Here is a 16,181-nt window from a genome sequence, read left to right on the forward strand (position 1 = left end):
AAAAAAAAAAAAAAAAAAAAAAAAAAAAAAAAACCACTCTTCTCCACTAAGCCAGGGGTGCAGAGAATACGAGGCTCATGGAGTACATCCACAGTTCTGCGCTTGATTCCTCTGAAGTTTTCACCTTGCCAGCCCAAGGCTCCCTTGAAGTGTAGGAATCAGGACTCAGGCTGGCCGCCCAATTTGGGAAGAAGCAGGTCTACTATGGACAATTCTTTCCTCTTTCCATTTGACAATCTGGAATCTGCTTGCTTGAAAATTAGGTCCGGGCCCTCCCTGGTGGCACAGCAGGTTAAAGTGCAGCACTGCAAAGCAGCTACCTCAGTGTGCGTTGGATCCCGCTTGGGAGCTGACCCACAGGGCGCGGCAGACCTCTCCTGGCCCGCCCGCTGCTCTCCTCAGCGGTGTGCTTCATCCATCTGCCTGTTCTGCTCCCCACTCTGTCTCCGGTGAAGCCTCTCACCCCCTGCACCTCTGGCCTGTACCCCAGTTCTGTATGAATAAATAAGTAAATCTTTTTAAAAAAGGAAAGAAAATTCGGTCCACTTGTTTCTACCAAACTGCTGCCGTTCGGGACAGAATAGCTGGACCTAGCGTTGATGGCGCCAAGTGAGATAAGTCGGAACGGAAATGGCCGTTCTTGGATGGGCTTCCTCACGTGTGAAATAGAAACAATCGAACAAAGCCGGCAAAACATCAAATCCAACTCTTGGACTGTGAAAACGTGGTGGTCAGAGGGGTTGGGGGATGGCGAGAGCAGGTGCCAGGGCCGCCGCGGAGCTCTGGCGGCAGGTGAGGCCCGGGCACGCCGGAGGTGTCAGGTGTGCGGTCCAGGCCCTCCGGTTAGTGAACGGTGGTAAATCGGTAACATTTGAGAGAAAGAAAATCCAAAGCCTGACGCGGGAGCGAGCGACTCTGACGCCCCCTCCGGCAGGCGTCGCGTCCGCGCACGTGGTTTCCCTCCGGGGGTCCCAGCAGCTGAAAGCTGCCTCGGTCCTGTGGGAATTCTCGGGTCCCCGACTCTCGCAGTGGGGTGGCCATGGTTTGGGTGAGCACCTGCAGGGAGTCAGAGCACTCCGCGGGCCGGATCCTGGGGAGGCCAAACAGCGGTGGCCAGGTGGGCGGGAGAGGCTGGGGGAGCGCTGGAGAGGGTGGGGGTCCCCGCTGGCGCTGGCCCCAGGCCTGCTCGCTCTAAGGGCGAGTCATGGGCCCCACGAGGCGCGCTTCCAGGGGGGCCACCCGCACTGGCCTGGGGTCCACCACCAGGTGGGGGGACGGCAGAGGGGGCCACGACTCCCACGAGGGAGGCAATCTGCCTGGAAAACAAGAACCGGGGGCTGATCCTCGTGCATGCGGGCGGCTCACTGCCGTCATCACGGGGCCTGCGCCTTGCTCCATCTCACGGGAGAGAAGCAGAGAAAGTCCCCAGTGGGTGGGAATGTTGGTCTGCTTTAGTTTCCCATTGCCGGGGCTGTTTAAAGGGAGAGCACCGAGAGGGTGTTTTGGGTAGAGTTGTGTTGGGGGGGGCAGTACCTCAGAAGAGTGGTCTGCCCCGGCCATTCTGGCCATCTCCTGCGTGACCTTGGCTAGGGAATGTGGTGAAGGGTGTCTCCACCACCACCCACTGAGTCGCAACCTGAGATGGGGAACTCACACGGCCCCTCCCCCAGCCCGGGGAGGGGGTGTCTGGGGCCAGCTGTGTTTGCGAAAGTCACCTCCTCTGCAGTTCTGGGTGCTGATGGCCAGTCAGGACCGAGTTTCCTGAGGTCAGGCCCCTAACGAACGCCTGGGAGATGCGGTGGGGCGAGTCCTGCCTACAGGAACAAAAGCTCTCTCTCACTTCCAAAAATCACCCCCACCTGCTAGAAAAAGATGAGCAGTCTGGTAAATGTTTTGGGGGTGGGGGTGGGAGGCAGCCTAGACTTCAAAAAATAAAACACATTAAAAACTTTATTGGATCACACATCTAGATTTGCATCAATTTGATACATTTCTGCTCACTTTGCAGACCACAAGAGTTGCACAATTTCCTTAAATCTCCAGGCATCTGTTGTTGATCTTCTCACATACACACACAGGGCACCTCCTGTAGCCTCTCCTGGGCCTGGGACACCTGGCCCCTGGGGCCTGACCCTGAAACTGGTGGGCAGGCCTGAGTGTTCTTCTCTCTTCTGTTCTAGGGTTGAGTCATGCTGGCCAGTTCCCAGGACACCGGGTTAGGTCCCTACTGTGCCAGGAAACCCCTGTTGTTTCATCCCCTTCTACCCCCAAACTGTGTGGCTGGCTGTGGATATTCCGAGCAAAGTTAACCCGTTTTGTTGCATGGAGTATTCCAGAATCTTGAATTGGAACTTATGGTTCTTTAATGGAAGGGGTAGAAGGAGCTGGGGACATTCCCTGGACCAGACTGGGCTGGAACAGTGGAGTAGGGTTTCGTCCTGGCCCCATCACCCAGGCCACCACTGGCTGTAGCAGGTCTGGGTACTGCCCACATCTGGGGAAGGAGAATCCTGAACAGTCACTGGGTTTTGAAAGCAAATTTGAGAAAAAACGGGTGATGAAAAAAAGCCTGTAAAGAATCATTTCAAGTAATTTCCTTTCTGAAGTAACACCCCTTCCCCCTTCTACACCGGCAGATCAGGTCTGATGCGGGATGATGCATTACAGTAAAAAGAGCATCGCAGCAGCAGCCGCCTCCCACCTGGAGTCCGGTCCGCTGCTGACAGACACCTGCCACCCTAATGCACTTGGAACACGTAAGGAATGAGCGCTGAGCCTCCAAACTAAGGAAAATGCCCAATAAAAAAAAAAAAGAGATAGAAAATACATGCGAATTTAATGGCAAACTTATCGTGGACAGCTAATGGTGACGATCTGGAATCATGGGCGGCGGGCAGCAGGGACCACCCAGCCCACGGGGGCGGGAGGACACGGGCGCCGGGGCGTGCGGGCCGGGGCTGGTCCGCGCCAGGCCGGCGCCCGCCGGGGCAGCTCGGTGGTCCCTGCGGTGATGGAACTGTCAGTGCTGCAGCAGGAAGTTGGTAGCCACGTTAAGGTCATTATTCGAAGCTCTGAGGGCTTCCAAAGCGTCCCCTCTGGAAAACCCCATCTCCATCAGCCGGGCCACCTGGAAACACAGAGCAGAAACGAGACTTTTGCAAATGTTGAGATTTTCGACGAGTGGGCCAAGGAGGCCTGAGGGGCCGGTGGAGGTGGCCACCTCTCTGCTGAGGAAGACAGGGCCCCGGGGGGGCAGGGGCCAGGGCCCAGCACTGCCCTCCTGCCTCTGCTTTGTGACATTATGGGGGCGTTCAGAGCCTGGAGTGCTAAAGGAGGGGAGTAGGTAGGGCCAGGAGAGGGCGGGGTGGCAGAGGGACCCCGAGGGCCTGGGGGGGACAGTGCTCGCCAGCTGAGGCGGTACCCCCTCGGTAGGGCTTGCGAACAGAACAAGGGTTAAGACTCAGGTTAAAGACGCCCTTGGGGCGGCGGTCATCCTTCCGCGCGGGTCCCCTGGCTGCCTTCAGGCACATCCATGCGGGGCCACTGGCAGCTGCGTCCTGGAGCAGGCCCTGGGCAGCGTGGCGAGGGTGGAGGCGGCAGGGATGTCAGGCCCCCCTCCGGCGGCTGCGTGGGCAGAGCGCTTCAGCTCCCCCCAAGGAAGGCCTGCCTCTTCCAGAGTGCTGTCCACATTCCCTCGCCGCCGGCCGAGTTCTTCCTCAGAGGGGGCCGACTCAGCCTCTCTCTAGCTGCCCCTGCCGGCTGAGCTAACAGAAGCCCCATCCCCTCCTCTACGCGAGCTGCTCTCCCGCCCTCCATCGCCGCCTCCCCAGGCCTGGAGCTCGGCGTCCATGTCTGGGTCCATGTCTGCAGACCTGGAGGAACCCCAGAGCAGAAGTCTCCTGCCGCACGGCCCCTCAGGCCTGGGGCTTTCACCTGCGCTGGGGGCCTGCTTCTGCCCACCGCCCCCTGTACACGGCCTGAGCACAGCCCCGCTGGTCCTCGCCAGCTCGCCGGCCCCAGTCAGCGCCTCCCGCCCAGCCCTCCCCTTCCAAGGCTCGCTCAGTGACGCATCTCGAACCCCATCCCTGCAGAGAGGACGGGGTCTGGCCAGGCCAGGCAGCCAGGCCTCGGCCCTCCTGTCACCTCCGTGTGCCGGGGGCGCGGTGCGGGCGGCCGGCGGGGCCTGCTCGGGCTGCTCCGTGTCCGCACTGCCAGGCCTGTCAGCCGCACCGGAGGGCTGGCTACGTCTCTGCAAGCTCCTCTGGTGGTTTCCAGCCCGCCAGAACAGTTTCTAACTTCAATTCTGCTGTCCACCGTGCTCATCAGCTCCCTCAAACTTGCATGACTTCCCGATTTGATTAGCAAACCTGTAGATACCACGCAGGCTGCGGGTTAAAGTACCCCACAGGCCAGCCCAGCGCCCTCACCGGTCAGGTGGCTCGCCACATCGCCCCCTTTTCTTTAGAGATGTGTGGTCAGTTCCAAACCCACGTGACGTGACCCCTGGTCGCAGGCAGGGGGCCGCGGTGCCGTCAGAGGTCTTGGCAACACCCTCGGCGGCCAGCCGCGGGGCACTGACCATCTCGAGGCGGACAGAAGCTGGTTTTCCTGCCCTTGTTTAAAAAATTCGAGCATCCTCTGGTTTCACTCATAGCAGGAGTATAATGGACCAGGCGAGAAAATAACAAAAATAATGAACAACCATAGACCAGAGACATTCTGTGGGGGTGGAGTGGGGAATGGGATCAAAAATGGGGGGGGGGGGGAAGGGAGGGAAATGCACGGGACTATGGTGGTGGCACAGGGGTGATTTGGTGATGGGAAACCCGCGGGGATTACAATCGAGATGGAAAAAAAAATGTGCAAAAAGATGTAAAAGTAAACTTTGTAATAAATAAAATAAAAAAAAATATTCTAAATTAAAAAAAAAAAATTCGACCATCCTCTACGACTGGGAAACATCCCTCCAGTCTCAAGGTGATTAATTCTTACTCGAGCAGGCCGGCAGGCCCCGCTGCGGCCCCGACCTGCGCCCCCACCCCTGGCCTGAGGGGAGCCGCCGTCCACAGGGCCATCACAGCAACCCGCTCAGTGAGACATTCCCGTTTCTTTTTGTTTAAACACAACTGTGGTTTCTTTAACTTCCCTTTGGCTATGGGTTCTTACTTCCCAAATTTGCAGACAGTATGTTCACCTGAAATCAAGTCCCCTCCCATGCACGCTGGGGGCCCGCGGGCTTGCGGCGGGAGGCTCAGGGAGCCTGGGGACGGACCCTCTCCAGCCCTGCGCCAGGACCGGCGCCTGTCAGCCATCAGGGCCACCCTCCTTCCCACCTCCCGGCCCCATCAAACCGGCCCTGGGCCCGGCGGCCTCACCCCCAAATCCTCAGCACCCAGCACCCAGCCCCCAGCCCACCTGCTGCCAGCACTCGGGGTCTGGCTGTTTTCATCACGCTCCTGCCCTGCCTGCTAGGTGGCTTGGTGGCCCCGACCTCTGCACGTGAGAAAGTCCTCACCACATGCTCCCATTCCTTAGTGCACCCCGAAGACTCAGGTACCCGCCAACCGTGCTACATTATGTGATTGATACTGGCTCGGTTGTGAATGTTCACCAATTGTTTCTAACACACAGCTCTGGCATTCTGTTGCTAACACCTCTGGTTCTGGTGTGAGACCTTAGGCCGTAGCCCGGGGCTGCGGAAGGCCCACCCCGCCCCGCCCATCCAGCGTCTGCTGGGGGCAGGCCCTCACCCTGCCAGTCACCCTGGGCGCCAGCTCGGTCACCGGTGCTTCCCCAATTCTCACCACACCAGATTTACAGGCCAGGGCCTGTTCCCCAGCAAGGCACCCCTTTCTTGGTCCAGCAGGCCTGGGACATTTTGCAGCTGCCAGTGCCACCTCTGTGCCCGGCTCCCCTCCAGTGCTGAGCACCGTGGGCAGGCAGGGCCGAGGCATTAGCACTCTCTCCCTCGGAGGGAATGGCCGATGGTAAGTGGGGGCAGAGTTGGTAACTGTGGGTGGACTAAGAAGAAGGAAAGACGTGAATGGGTAGAGGAAGTGGTGATCTGTAATAGTCTTATCACTCTTCCGTCAAGTCTGGTGTCTTGCTTAACTTCCTTGTCCCTTCCACTGGATGTCCCAATAAGGGCAAAGAACAAGGTCATGTTTCAGGCCTGGGGAGGGCTCAAGAGAAAACTTGGAAAGAGTTTTTCCTTCTCATTCATTCATTCAAAAAGAAGCCACGATGACAAATAGCTAACATTTGTTAAATTAAAAAATGGTATAATGTGGAAATCCCTAGTTAAAAAGAACTGGGGGGAGCACACATTACTCCCAAGCTGGTAGACCTCTGAGTGCACCTGACTGTTCCAAGGCGCTCCCTTCTGGCAGACTTCCAAGGGGGCCGGGATGGCACCCGCGAGGGGGATGAGCTGGTCAAGGGGCTGGGTGAGAACTCACTGGAAACAGCAGTGGCTCTGGAAGAAGGAAAATTCCAGAAAGAGAGCAGCAGCAAACACAGAAAGGGTGGTGCACTCCCACTGGCCCGCCAGACGGGGGCTCGTGAAGGGTGCGTGTCTCTCTCAAGTCTGGTTTTCAAAATCCACGAACTACACGTCCTGCCTTAGGACTCTAGAACCCCCCCAAGTATTTGCTTGAATCGGCAAAAACACAATCACTTCTACTGGTCTCAGTTTAGGAAACTACTAAGTTTCTTAACACATTTAACGTCTAAAATGAGGAAAACACAAGCACATTTCGTTGGACAGTGACGCGTACACTGTCCTGCGTGTCCAAGCTGACGCGCCTGCTTCTGACAGCAGTTTGGGAGTGCCGGGCCCCAGCTTCTGACGGGAGATGACCGCGGACTCTGAGTTTGTGGACATTACTGGGATGCTCTGAGGCAAGAGCAGCAGTCTTTACCTTTCCAGCTCGAGCACCTACTGCAGGAACCCCGAGGGCAGGGCGGGCCCGCCTCTGCGGCGGCAGGTCTGGGGCGCCGTTTCAGGGTAAGAAACAAACATAAAAGTCCAGGTTCGGAGGCGCAGGGGCGAAGGGAACACACGTGACAAACGCCCTCACCTTCAGCGACAGGTTCTTCTCAGAGAAGGAGGAGGTGAAAGCCATTTCAAACAGACGCCGACAAGTTAACCCCACCGTTGTCATTCGGGGAGCAGCAAGTAACATGATTCATGAGCCCCCCCAAGACTTCAATGGCACACATTCTCCTTGTTATCACTTCTTGACACTTTTTTTTCGAAGTGCCAAAACTAAGAACGATCACACCTCTGAACACTTCCTAGCGTTAACGGCCGTGACTCAGTTTTATCGAGTCAACAGAGACAGGGCAGAGCTCTCTTGTTTTCATTTGAACTTGAGATTGTTCACCCACTTTTTAATGCTCCCCCAAGTACCACGCAAACGCTAAGGTGTTGGGCTTAATTTCCCGACCCGTGGCAGGGGCTGTTCCCAAGAACCCGCGAATGCAGGAGGCAGATGGGCGTCCCCGTCCCCGGCTCTCTCCCGGGGTGCTGGGGGCGTGCGGGGGGGGGGGGTGCCGGGGACGTGCGGGGGGGTGCCGGGGGCGTGCGGGGGGGTGCCAGGACCACCCACCAGCCACTGACGGCTTCTCCCAAATGCACTTACTGTGTCCTGGCACAGGGGCGGCACTGGGAACCCTGCGAGGCCTCCTGTGCTCCAGAAAAGCCAGGACACGCCTGCAGCAGACGGCCCTGGGAGGGGGCGGGAGCGGGGCCGCCTTCTCTGGGCCGTCGTCTGCAGCGTGGCGCTGGGTCTGTTGGGTTTCCCTTGCGGTCAGGTCCACACCTGTGCCCGCAGGGCTGCGGGGCCTGGCTGGCCCGCACGCCCGTTACTGTCGGGAAAACGGCTGAAGACCGGGCTCGGCGGGCGCCGCCTGTCTGCCGTCACGTGGCTGTTCCCCTTGGGCGGCTGGTGAGCCGGCGGGGGGCCCTCTGAGGCCACGCGCACGGCCTGCTGTTCACCTACCCTGCGCCCTTCCTGCGCCGACTCTTGTTCTCTTATCTGGAAAACTGTGATCTTCCTCTGCCCGCGCTCTCTCTGGGTTAATTACTCCAGGCTCTGCCGGAGGAAACACTTTCCTCCTTCCACCGGGCTGTAGACGGATCCACATAATGCTCCCTGCCAACGTCAGCGTGAACGGGGACCCCGCCCCCACGGGGCTCTAGCAGTTACCCTGGATTTGGCCAGGGTCCGAGGCAACTCTGTGGTGAGGCCCTCAGTTTCGGAGCTTCCTCGAGCCCTTGCACAAGTGGGCCCAGGGTCACCGCAGGCCATCCCTAGCCGGCCCAGAACCCACCATTTCCTACGGTCAGCCAAGGAAAGGAGTCGCGGAAAGGCCGCTACTGCGGCCACAGCTTCTGAGTTAGTGTCCACAGGTGCGCACCAGGCGCACACGCTTTGGCCACACTCCACGCCCAGCCGCGCACGCCCACATCAGGAGTCAAAGCTGACACCTCGAATTCCATGCAGCCCGGTGGCCCGCTTCCTGCTCCCGCCCTGCACGCGTGTTACCTCTCTCACCGGAAGCTCAGCGTCACAAACGGCACACCCAAGGGGCTGAGGCTTTAGACTGAGGCTATCGTGTGTGCAAGAGTTTCTGAAATCAATTCCCCCCTCCCGTATGAGTTTGCTCTTCATTTCAAATACAGCTGGAGCACTTATTTATTGCTCCTTTACTTGCGTGGTGTGCATGTCACTGGTGATGTGCTCTGTGTGTAAGTAAAACATCGCCGCTTGACTCCCAGAGCCCAGCAGGTACACCCAGCGAGGAGCCGATGGCCCGGGCCCCCGCCGCCTCCTCTCCACCCTTCCACGCCGGGTCCGACTTCGTCCCTTCTAGTATGGATAGAGACTTTTAAATCGGCAATCACAGTGCCCTTCCTCGCCCCAAAATCTCACTGCCTCTCTTGGTCCCCCAAGCCCCGCAGTGGTCGACACTGTTCCAAGTGGCAGCTTAGCTGCTACGGAAAACCTAGGCACTTTTATGCGTTGCTTTCTGACATGTTTTGTTCGCTACAATGGCTACCACCGGCCTGCAGTGTGGACGGAGGGCTGGGCCCAGGCGCTCCCGATTACCTGTTCCTCAGAAACCTCGAGAGGCGGGGACGCTTGTTGTTCAGACCGCCGAGCATCCTGATAGTTCGTATTTCGTCGCTGACGCAAGGGAGGGAAGAGACGGTTCCAGTTGATCATTCCTCCCTGAAAGAGATCCACACAGCAATCAGACACAGCGGGGCGGGCCTGCCTACGCAGGAGGTGTTCTCGCGAGGCAGGCCCCTCTGGGCCAGGGGGTGGGCGAGAAACTGAGGTGCTGGCTGAAGCTCCCAGGTACCAGAGGGCACAGCACGGCTCAGGCAGCAGTTGCACGCGGCCCCTGGCTCCACTAGGCAGCAGAGACACAGCAGGCACCGCCTCGGCTCTGCCGGGCCCCACTGTCACTCTGAGAAGGGCCCAGCGGTCTGATGCCAAGCCGTCCCCGCGAATGGCACTGCAGGTTACTTAAGGTTGGATGTGCCATTGACGAAAAAAAAAAAAACAAAAAACAACACAACAAAAAAAACAACCCACAGTGTGAAGAAAAATGAGAACAGAGCGTTTTTAGTCACGTGCCAGTTATTGAAATGTATCCATCCAAACCTCTATTTCTCGATGTCTTCTAGTTCTAGAAAAATGATAGGCTAAGAAGACCTGAAATTTTCCTGCTGTCAACATTTAAATGCTAGAGAACATGACAGAATCTTTACACGTACGGCGGCTCTAAATGGCAGACAGGAGGCCCCGAGGTGCTGGCACCCAGCGCCGGACACGGGCCGGCAGCTGGCGAGCCCGAGGGCGGCGTCAGGGCGCTGTTCCCACGCCCCAAACTTCACCAGGTTCAGGAGAACAGGCCTTGCGTGGGTCCGAAAGCAGCAGAGACTCTGGGCTCACCGCTGCTCCTGGCTAACACCTGCAGGCGGCAGCGTCCTCAGGGAGAGAGGATGACGAGAAGCGTCCAGAGTGCTTCTTACTCAGGAGAGGAACAGGAATGCGGGGCTGTCTGAGACTTGAGAGCAGCAGGCAAACTGGGGGTTCAAATCACACTGCATCTATGCTTGAAGAACCCCTCAAAAATTACATAAAAATGGGGTCTAGGGTAAGAGGTGGATATACCCAAGGAGTCAAGCAGAAGCCTACACAGAATAAATCCTCTAGGCCCGGGGCTCCTGGGCTTTAGAGAGGAAACTCCAGGAGGAGAGACTCAGACTCCAAAATGGCAAAGTCAAGGAGGGAAAAGTCCATCATGAGTGTCGGGAGCACAGTAAATAGGAGAACTAGGTCCGCAAGCTCTCAGATTTAGAACGGCATGAAAACAGCCATAAAATGAGAAGTTTTAAACAACAAAGAGCTAGAAGGAAGATTTAGAAGAGTGAGGTAGTATAAAGGACAGCTAAAAAAAGTGAGAGGAGTGAAATATAGAGACATGAAGCAAAACTGTTCCGGAGAGAGAGCAGTAGAAGTAAATTCAAAAATATCACCCATCGTAATAAGCACACACGGACAAGTTCACTAGCTGGAAGGCGATTCTGAATATAAAGACATAGGCAGTCCAGTATAAAAGAGATGGAAAATGTAAAGTCTGAGAACCACCAACCAAAGAAAGCTGGCATTGATTCATGTCTAATGGACAGAACTCAGGGGCAGAAAGGCACTCTGAGGGTTGACGTAGGTCCACAGGTCTATGCTACTTACACAGCGACCTCAAAATCCAGAAGCAAAAATTAGTAGACTACCAAGAGAATTTAAAACATCCAGACATATGCTTCATTTTTAGCATATGTTGACAGACTGAACAGACAAAAGTTAGGAACAGTATAGATCAAAAACAAGTTTGCCAAGTGGACATCGCTCGCCTGCATGCAATATTTATAGAATACATACTCTCATCCATTACGCATAGACATTTTATAGAAAATGATTGCTCAAATCCTGTAGGAAATGTCCATAAATATCAAAACATAAACCTGACTAGACTATCTTCTTTGACTAGATGCAATTTAGTTAGAGGTAATGTCAAAATTACACATACAAGACAACTGAATTGTACACACTTGGAAATCAAAAAGGCAGAAAAGGCATAATGGAAAGTAGAAAATTAGCTGAAGGCTACTAATAAGAATGAGACCATGACCGAGCACAGTGCGTGGGACCTAACTAAAGCAGTTGGTACAATTTTAGAAGACAGAGCTTAAAGGAGACGAAGACTGAAAGTTAAGTTGAACGTAGGAAGTCAGAAGAGGTAATAATAACTCAAAGAAATTATGAGACTGAAACAGAAAATTAAGAATAGACGATAATACAATAGAAGGAACCAATAAACCTGATGTCATTTGTTTAAAAAACCAAACAGAATGGATAAATCAGTCAAGCTTGAAGACAAAGGACAAAGGAGCACAGATAACAGATATATTTTCTCTATGCAAAAATGTGTCATGACTTTTCTGACAACTTAATATTAAGCATCACACAGGGACTATGGGGGCAGCTTTTAAATAATTTTAAGATACGTCATTCATAGCAAACCTTTGATGGAAAGAGACAATTTTTGATGGAAATAGACAACTTTTTTTAAATAGTTTATTTTTACATCATTTTGTGTATTTTTTCGTCTCAGTTGTAATCCCCATGGGCTTCCCATCACCAAATCCCCCGGAAACAGAAAACTTTTATTTGTCAACAGTGACAGCAGCATGAATTTAAATTCCTAGTTTGGGCAGGTACATTAACACTGGAAAGTGTGATCGAAATGACTAACGCTTACTGAAGAAGAGACAGAAATTGCTCTTCTGCTCACTGTTCAGGGGCAGCTATCTATTTATTTCTTAATATATTCATTCTATCATCCTTCCAGGGGCTCCTATTAAACACGTGTGAGAGTCTCAGCCCTCCTCTCCAGACAATGGACAGGCAAAGGCAAGTTCCCCAGAAGGCTTGGCCCAGAACGTGCTCAGCAGAGCGACTGTAACAGCTAAAAACTGGAAGCTATTCACAGACCCATGAAGCAGAGTGGATAAATTAAAATACATTCATGTAATGTAATACTCTACAGCAGCTAAAACAGCCTGACTCTGACCCCATACAAATATAACGAAACAAAAGGACCGGTTACTTTTTCATATACTGGTTACTTTTCGGAACATATATGAAACTGTGGTAAAAGTTACAGAAGATGAAACAGAAACCTGACCAGACTATTATCTATGAATATAATTTGGAGTAAAACATCTTCCCGCCCAAATTCAAATTACTCTTCAGAACATAAAAAGGAGGAAAGTTGCCCACTTCTCCAAGACAAGAACAGAGCATTATAGAAAAGAAAAATGGTAGAATACTTCATCACATATGGACAAATGCAATAAACCTAAAGAAAATATTAGTAAACTCAATTCAGCCATGTTAAGTATTACACCTCTTAGCTGATATGATGTACTATTTTTGGCTTTCTCCCTGGAATCTTAGAAGAGACAGTAATGGGCTTCCCACAGTAGCCCATTAAAAGAGAGAAAGCACAGCACTATGAAGCTATAGCAGCCACTGTAGCACGAGTTCAATCCCCGGCCAGGGAGTGACCCACAGGGCGCAGCAGACCTCTCCTGACCCGCCCGCTGCTCCCCTCAGCAGTGTGCTTCGTCAGTCAGCCTGTTCTGCTCCCCACTCTGTCTCTGGTAAATCTTCTTGCCGCCCCTGCCCCTCTGGCCTGCACCCCAGTTCTATATGAATAAATAAATAAATCTTAAACAAAACAAAACAAAACAAAAACGAGAGAGAGAAACCAAATGCTCATTCCACAGGGAGGAAAGCAACTGATAAAACTGAAGACGAGCTGACGGTACCTTCTGCCACCTCTCACTCTCAACACAGACCAGAGCAGAATGAGACCGAGCCAGCTCGGAACAAAATGCAGGAGGAGGGGGCAATGAAGACATCCTTGCAGACACAGGATGACAGTCCGCTGGGAAGGTGAGAGTGAACGGGAGAGTGCCAGACAAAGTTCCAGCGACATTCCTTCACGGTGACCATTTAGAAAATAATGCCGCCAATGACCACTTCCAAGCATAAATAAAACTATTAGGGACTTACCTATTCGATCTAACGAAAGCTCTGTAAGATCCCCATGGAGAAAATGGGTCCTGACAGAAGACGCCAGATGGTGGTAGAAGCGGAGCGCAGGCTGCTGGCCGAGTGTCAATGTCCACACTGTCCCCTTTGAAAATGGGGGGGGGGGGCAGGTGAAGCGTTATGGACTCAGTACCGGCCCTGGGATGTGCGCAGGAAGAGCACCGGAACCCGAGCAGGGGCACATCACCCCTCCTCCTTCCCGGGCCAAGCAGCCATCCTGGGAAGACGTGGGCGGAGGACAAAGCCCGAGAGGAAGGGGCCTGGCCATGCCCCCGGGGCCCCGGGCAGTGACCGGCTGCGCTTCTTTCACTCCTGCAGCGGCGCGGCGGGAAAAACACTTCGACCCTGTTGAAGTTCCTGGGATTGTGTGTTCTCTTCACGTGGAGCTAGACGTACTCCTGGCTGCTGGGGACCCCACATTCCAGAGTGCAGGCCTGTGTGGTGGGGCGGGACACATCTTGAAGTGTCAAAACTAGACATGGACATTTTGAAGAACTAAAATGAGGGGGAGTTTCTCTGCCAGGGAGAGATGGCCGTCATTACAGCGTGAGGTGAGCGGCCAGGACAGGCAGCCGGTGGGGGGCTGGGGGCCTGGGGGGTGAGCAGGGGCTCCTGGGTGGGAGGGAGGAGGCATGACAGCCCCCAGAAGAGGGGTGACCCATCCGGACAGTGGACTAAAGATGCAGAAAGAGAAAGGAAGACCTTTCCTTGATGCCATACCAAAGGATGTTCATCTGAAGCGAACCAACTCCACAGATTACAGATTTAAATGTGAAAAGCTGAAATGGCTCAAAACTAGAATGAGTCTATCCTTGTGTCACTAGGGTTGGAGAGGGTTTCTGGGACTAAAATATACACCACACCTCATAAACATACACCATACTGCTACAGATGAGGGTCGCTAACAATTACTGCAAGGGAGAACTTTGCTGTGATTTCAAAGCACAGGTTAAGGGAAAATGTTGCAATACGTAACAAAGAATAGAATCCAGAAAACATGCCAAACACCCGCCAATCACTGAGACAGACACAAACGGCTCAAGAGAAAAAGGGACACTCTCTGTGGACAGACAATTCAAAGAAAAAACCCGGTTTCCGTAAGTAATGCCCTCACGGCGTTGGGGCCGGTCAAAGCAGCCGGCCGCGTCACAGCCTCGAGACCCGCAGGAGCAAAAGCCCGACCAGGGCCGAGGATGGCGGTGCTGTGACGGAGGCGGGCGCTGCGGGAGGGGGCTGGGGACGGTCTCAGGACCCCCGGCGCCCTCGGGAGCCGGCCTGGCCGGGGCATCCGTGTGGGCGCCCGCGAACTCCGCGCCGACCGCAGTGAGTCCGGCTAGAAAGCGCCTCTGCGCGAAGCGGGGAGACGCACGAGCAAGGGGTTCTGTCACCGAGCATGAGCAGCCGCCACAGACGGACGCGGTCTACAGATGGCCCGTGTGTGCAGGTGTGGACACCGCCACTCACGTCCCTTGGAAAGAGCCCCAGAACACCGCGGCATCGCAGCTACTTTGTGGGTGCCCGCGTGGTGACTCCTCACACCGCCCAGGGAACATCTGGCAAGGTCTGCAGGCATTTTTGGTTGTCTGGTGGGAGGCGGGCGATGGGGGTGCTAGGACGCCCCCACAGCAGGGACCAGGCACCCAGGCTGAGAAACCCCGACCCTGACACGTATGGCAAAGAGGCAAACACGAGGTACGCCACCCCCACCCCCAGCTCCGGGGCGAGCGCCAGCTCCGGCGGACTGCCACGCTTTCCACCTTCGGGCAGTGAGGACCCAATGGCGGGCAAAGCAATCAAGGCCCGGTCTGACGGGTGCCGTGGCAGTTCTCAGGTGCTTCCGAGGTGCGAGCCCAGGGGCTCCTGCTCCTGCTCCTGGGGCGCCCTGACCCCCCTACTCTCCACGCAGGGCTGAGCACCAGCCTCCACAAACAGGAAATGTTTCCTCACTTCAGCTTCTTCAAAAGCAGCCACAGCACATATGAAAGAGGAAAAAGGAAGCAGCCCGCTTTATGAAATAGCTGGCATCAGCCACTGCTGGGGGTATTCAAGCACAACAAAGTTTCTCATGACAATAAATGAGTAAGTGACTAACTGTCCAGCGAGGAGTGGCGGATGTTTCATAGACAGTGCCGCCCCGGAAGGCTCTGGCGGGCGCTGGTGGCTCGCTGAGAAGCCAGGTTGGGGGGCTCACCCAGGTGGCGCGGGGAGGCTCCCGTGGGGTGCAGGTTTCTCCTCGCTGTCCCGGGGCTCGAGACCTCCTGGGGGAGGCTGAGGCGCCGAGAGGTGGGAAAGCCGCAGGGAGGCGGCAGGGGCTGTGGCACCAGTCAAAAGCGCACACCGCAGCAGGGTGCCCGCTCTAAGGGGACACGGCCCCGCTGGCTCTACGGTGGCTTCGGCACCGGGGGCTGCGCTCTGCGCTGGCCCGCAGACCGGCCCTGAGCTCCGGCTACGCCACTTCAAGGCCAGAGTGATGCTTCGGCGTCACGTCAGAGGAACGAAAGGGCAGGCAGCGTCTGAGTGGAGCGGTCGCCCGGACCGGAATCCCAGCCCCGCCTCCGACGCGTGACCTGTGGCAAGCTCTGGAGGATGCGAGCGGTCTCAGTCTCCTCACCTGTGAGATGGGAACGACGGCCTTCACCTCACGAGGGAGTTATGGGGAGAACCTGAGCCAGTGACGGGCAGCTTCAGAACAGCTTGATGCCCAGTACTGCCGCTGGGCAGTGCCCTGCGGCCCGACTCCTGCACGGCACCTCTCAGTGCTTCTGGTCTTCCCATTGACTCTGGGAAACTGGGGCCTTGTGTGTGTGTGTGGGGGGTGACAGCTGAACCACCTGAGCCAGCCAGCGTCACCAACCTGCCCGGGGCTGCGGACAGTCTGCAGAGTGTGGGTGCACAGGAAGGAGCGAAATGACTGTGGGGGACACCGGCCCCGGGCGTGGGGTGGGGTGGGGGCACCTGAGACTCCACCTCAGACTGAGGTTTCCACAA

General features: G+C 55.4%; 1 protein-coding gene across 2 annotated transcripts in view; it reads right to left on the reverse strand.

Annotated features, from left to right (window-relative positions):
* Positions 1–2,819: 2,819 nt before the first annotated feature.
* UBAC2 (UBA domain containing 2) overlaps positions 2,820–16,181 on the reverse strand; it is a 111,535-nt gene continuing 98,173 nt past the window's right edge. For both annotated transcript variants that reach the window (XM_012723284.1, XM_012723283.1), the window contains 2 exons: positions 9,114–9,236; positions 2,820–3,127 (listed from right to left, as the gene is read on the reverse strand). In XM_012723284.1, coding sequence (XP_012578738.1) covers positions 3,020–3,127; positions 9,114–9,236 — 231 coding nt within the window. In that variant the 3' untranslated portion in view covers positions 2,820–3,019. The remainder of the gene's footprint in view (positions 3,128–9,113; positions 9,237–16,181) is intronic.

Source organism: Condylura cristata, unplaced genomic scaffold (genome assembly GCF_000260355.1).
Source record: "Condylura cristata isolate star-nosed mole 26May11 unplaced genomic scaffold, ConCri1.0 scaffold00010, whole genome shotgun sequence".
Lineage (NCBI taxonomy): Eukaryota > Metazoa > Chordata > Mammalia > Eulipotyphla > Talpidae > Condylura > Condylura cristata.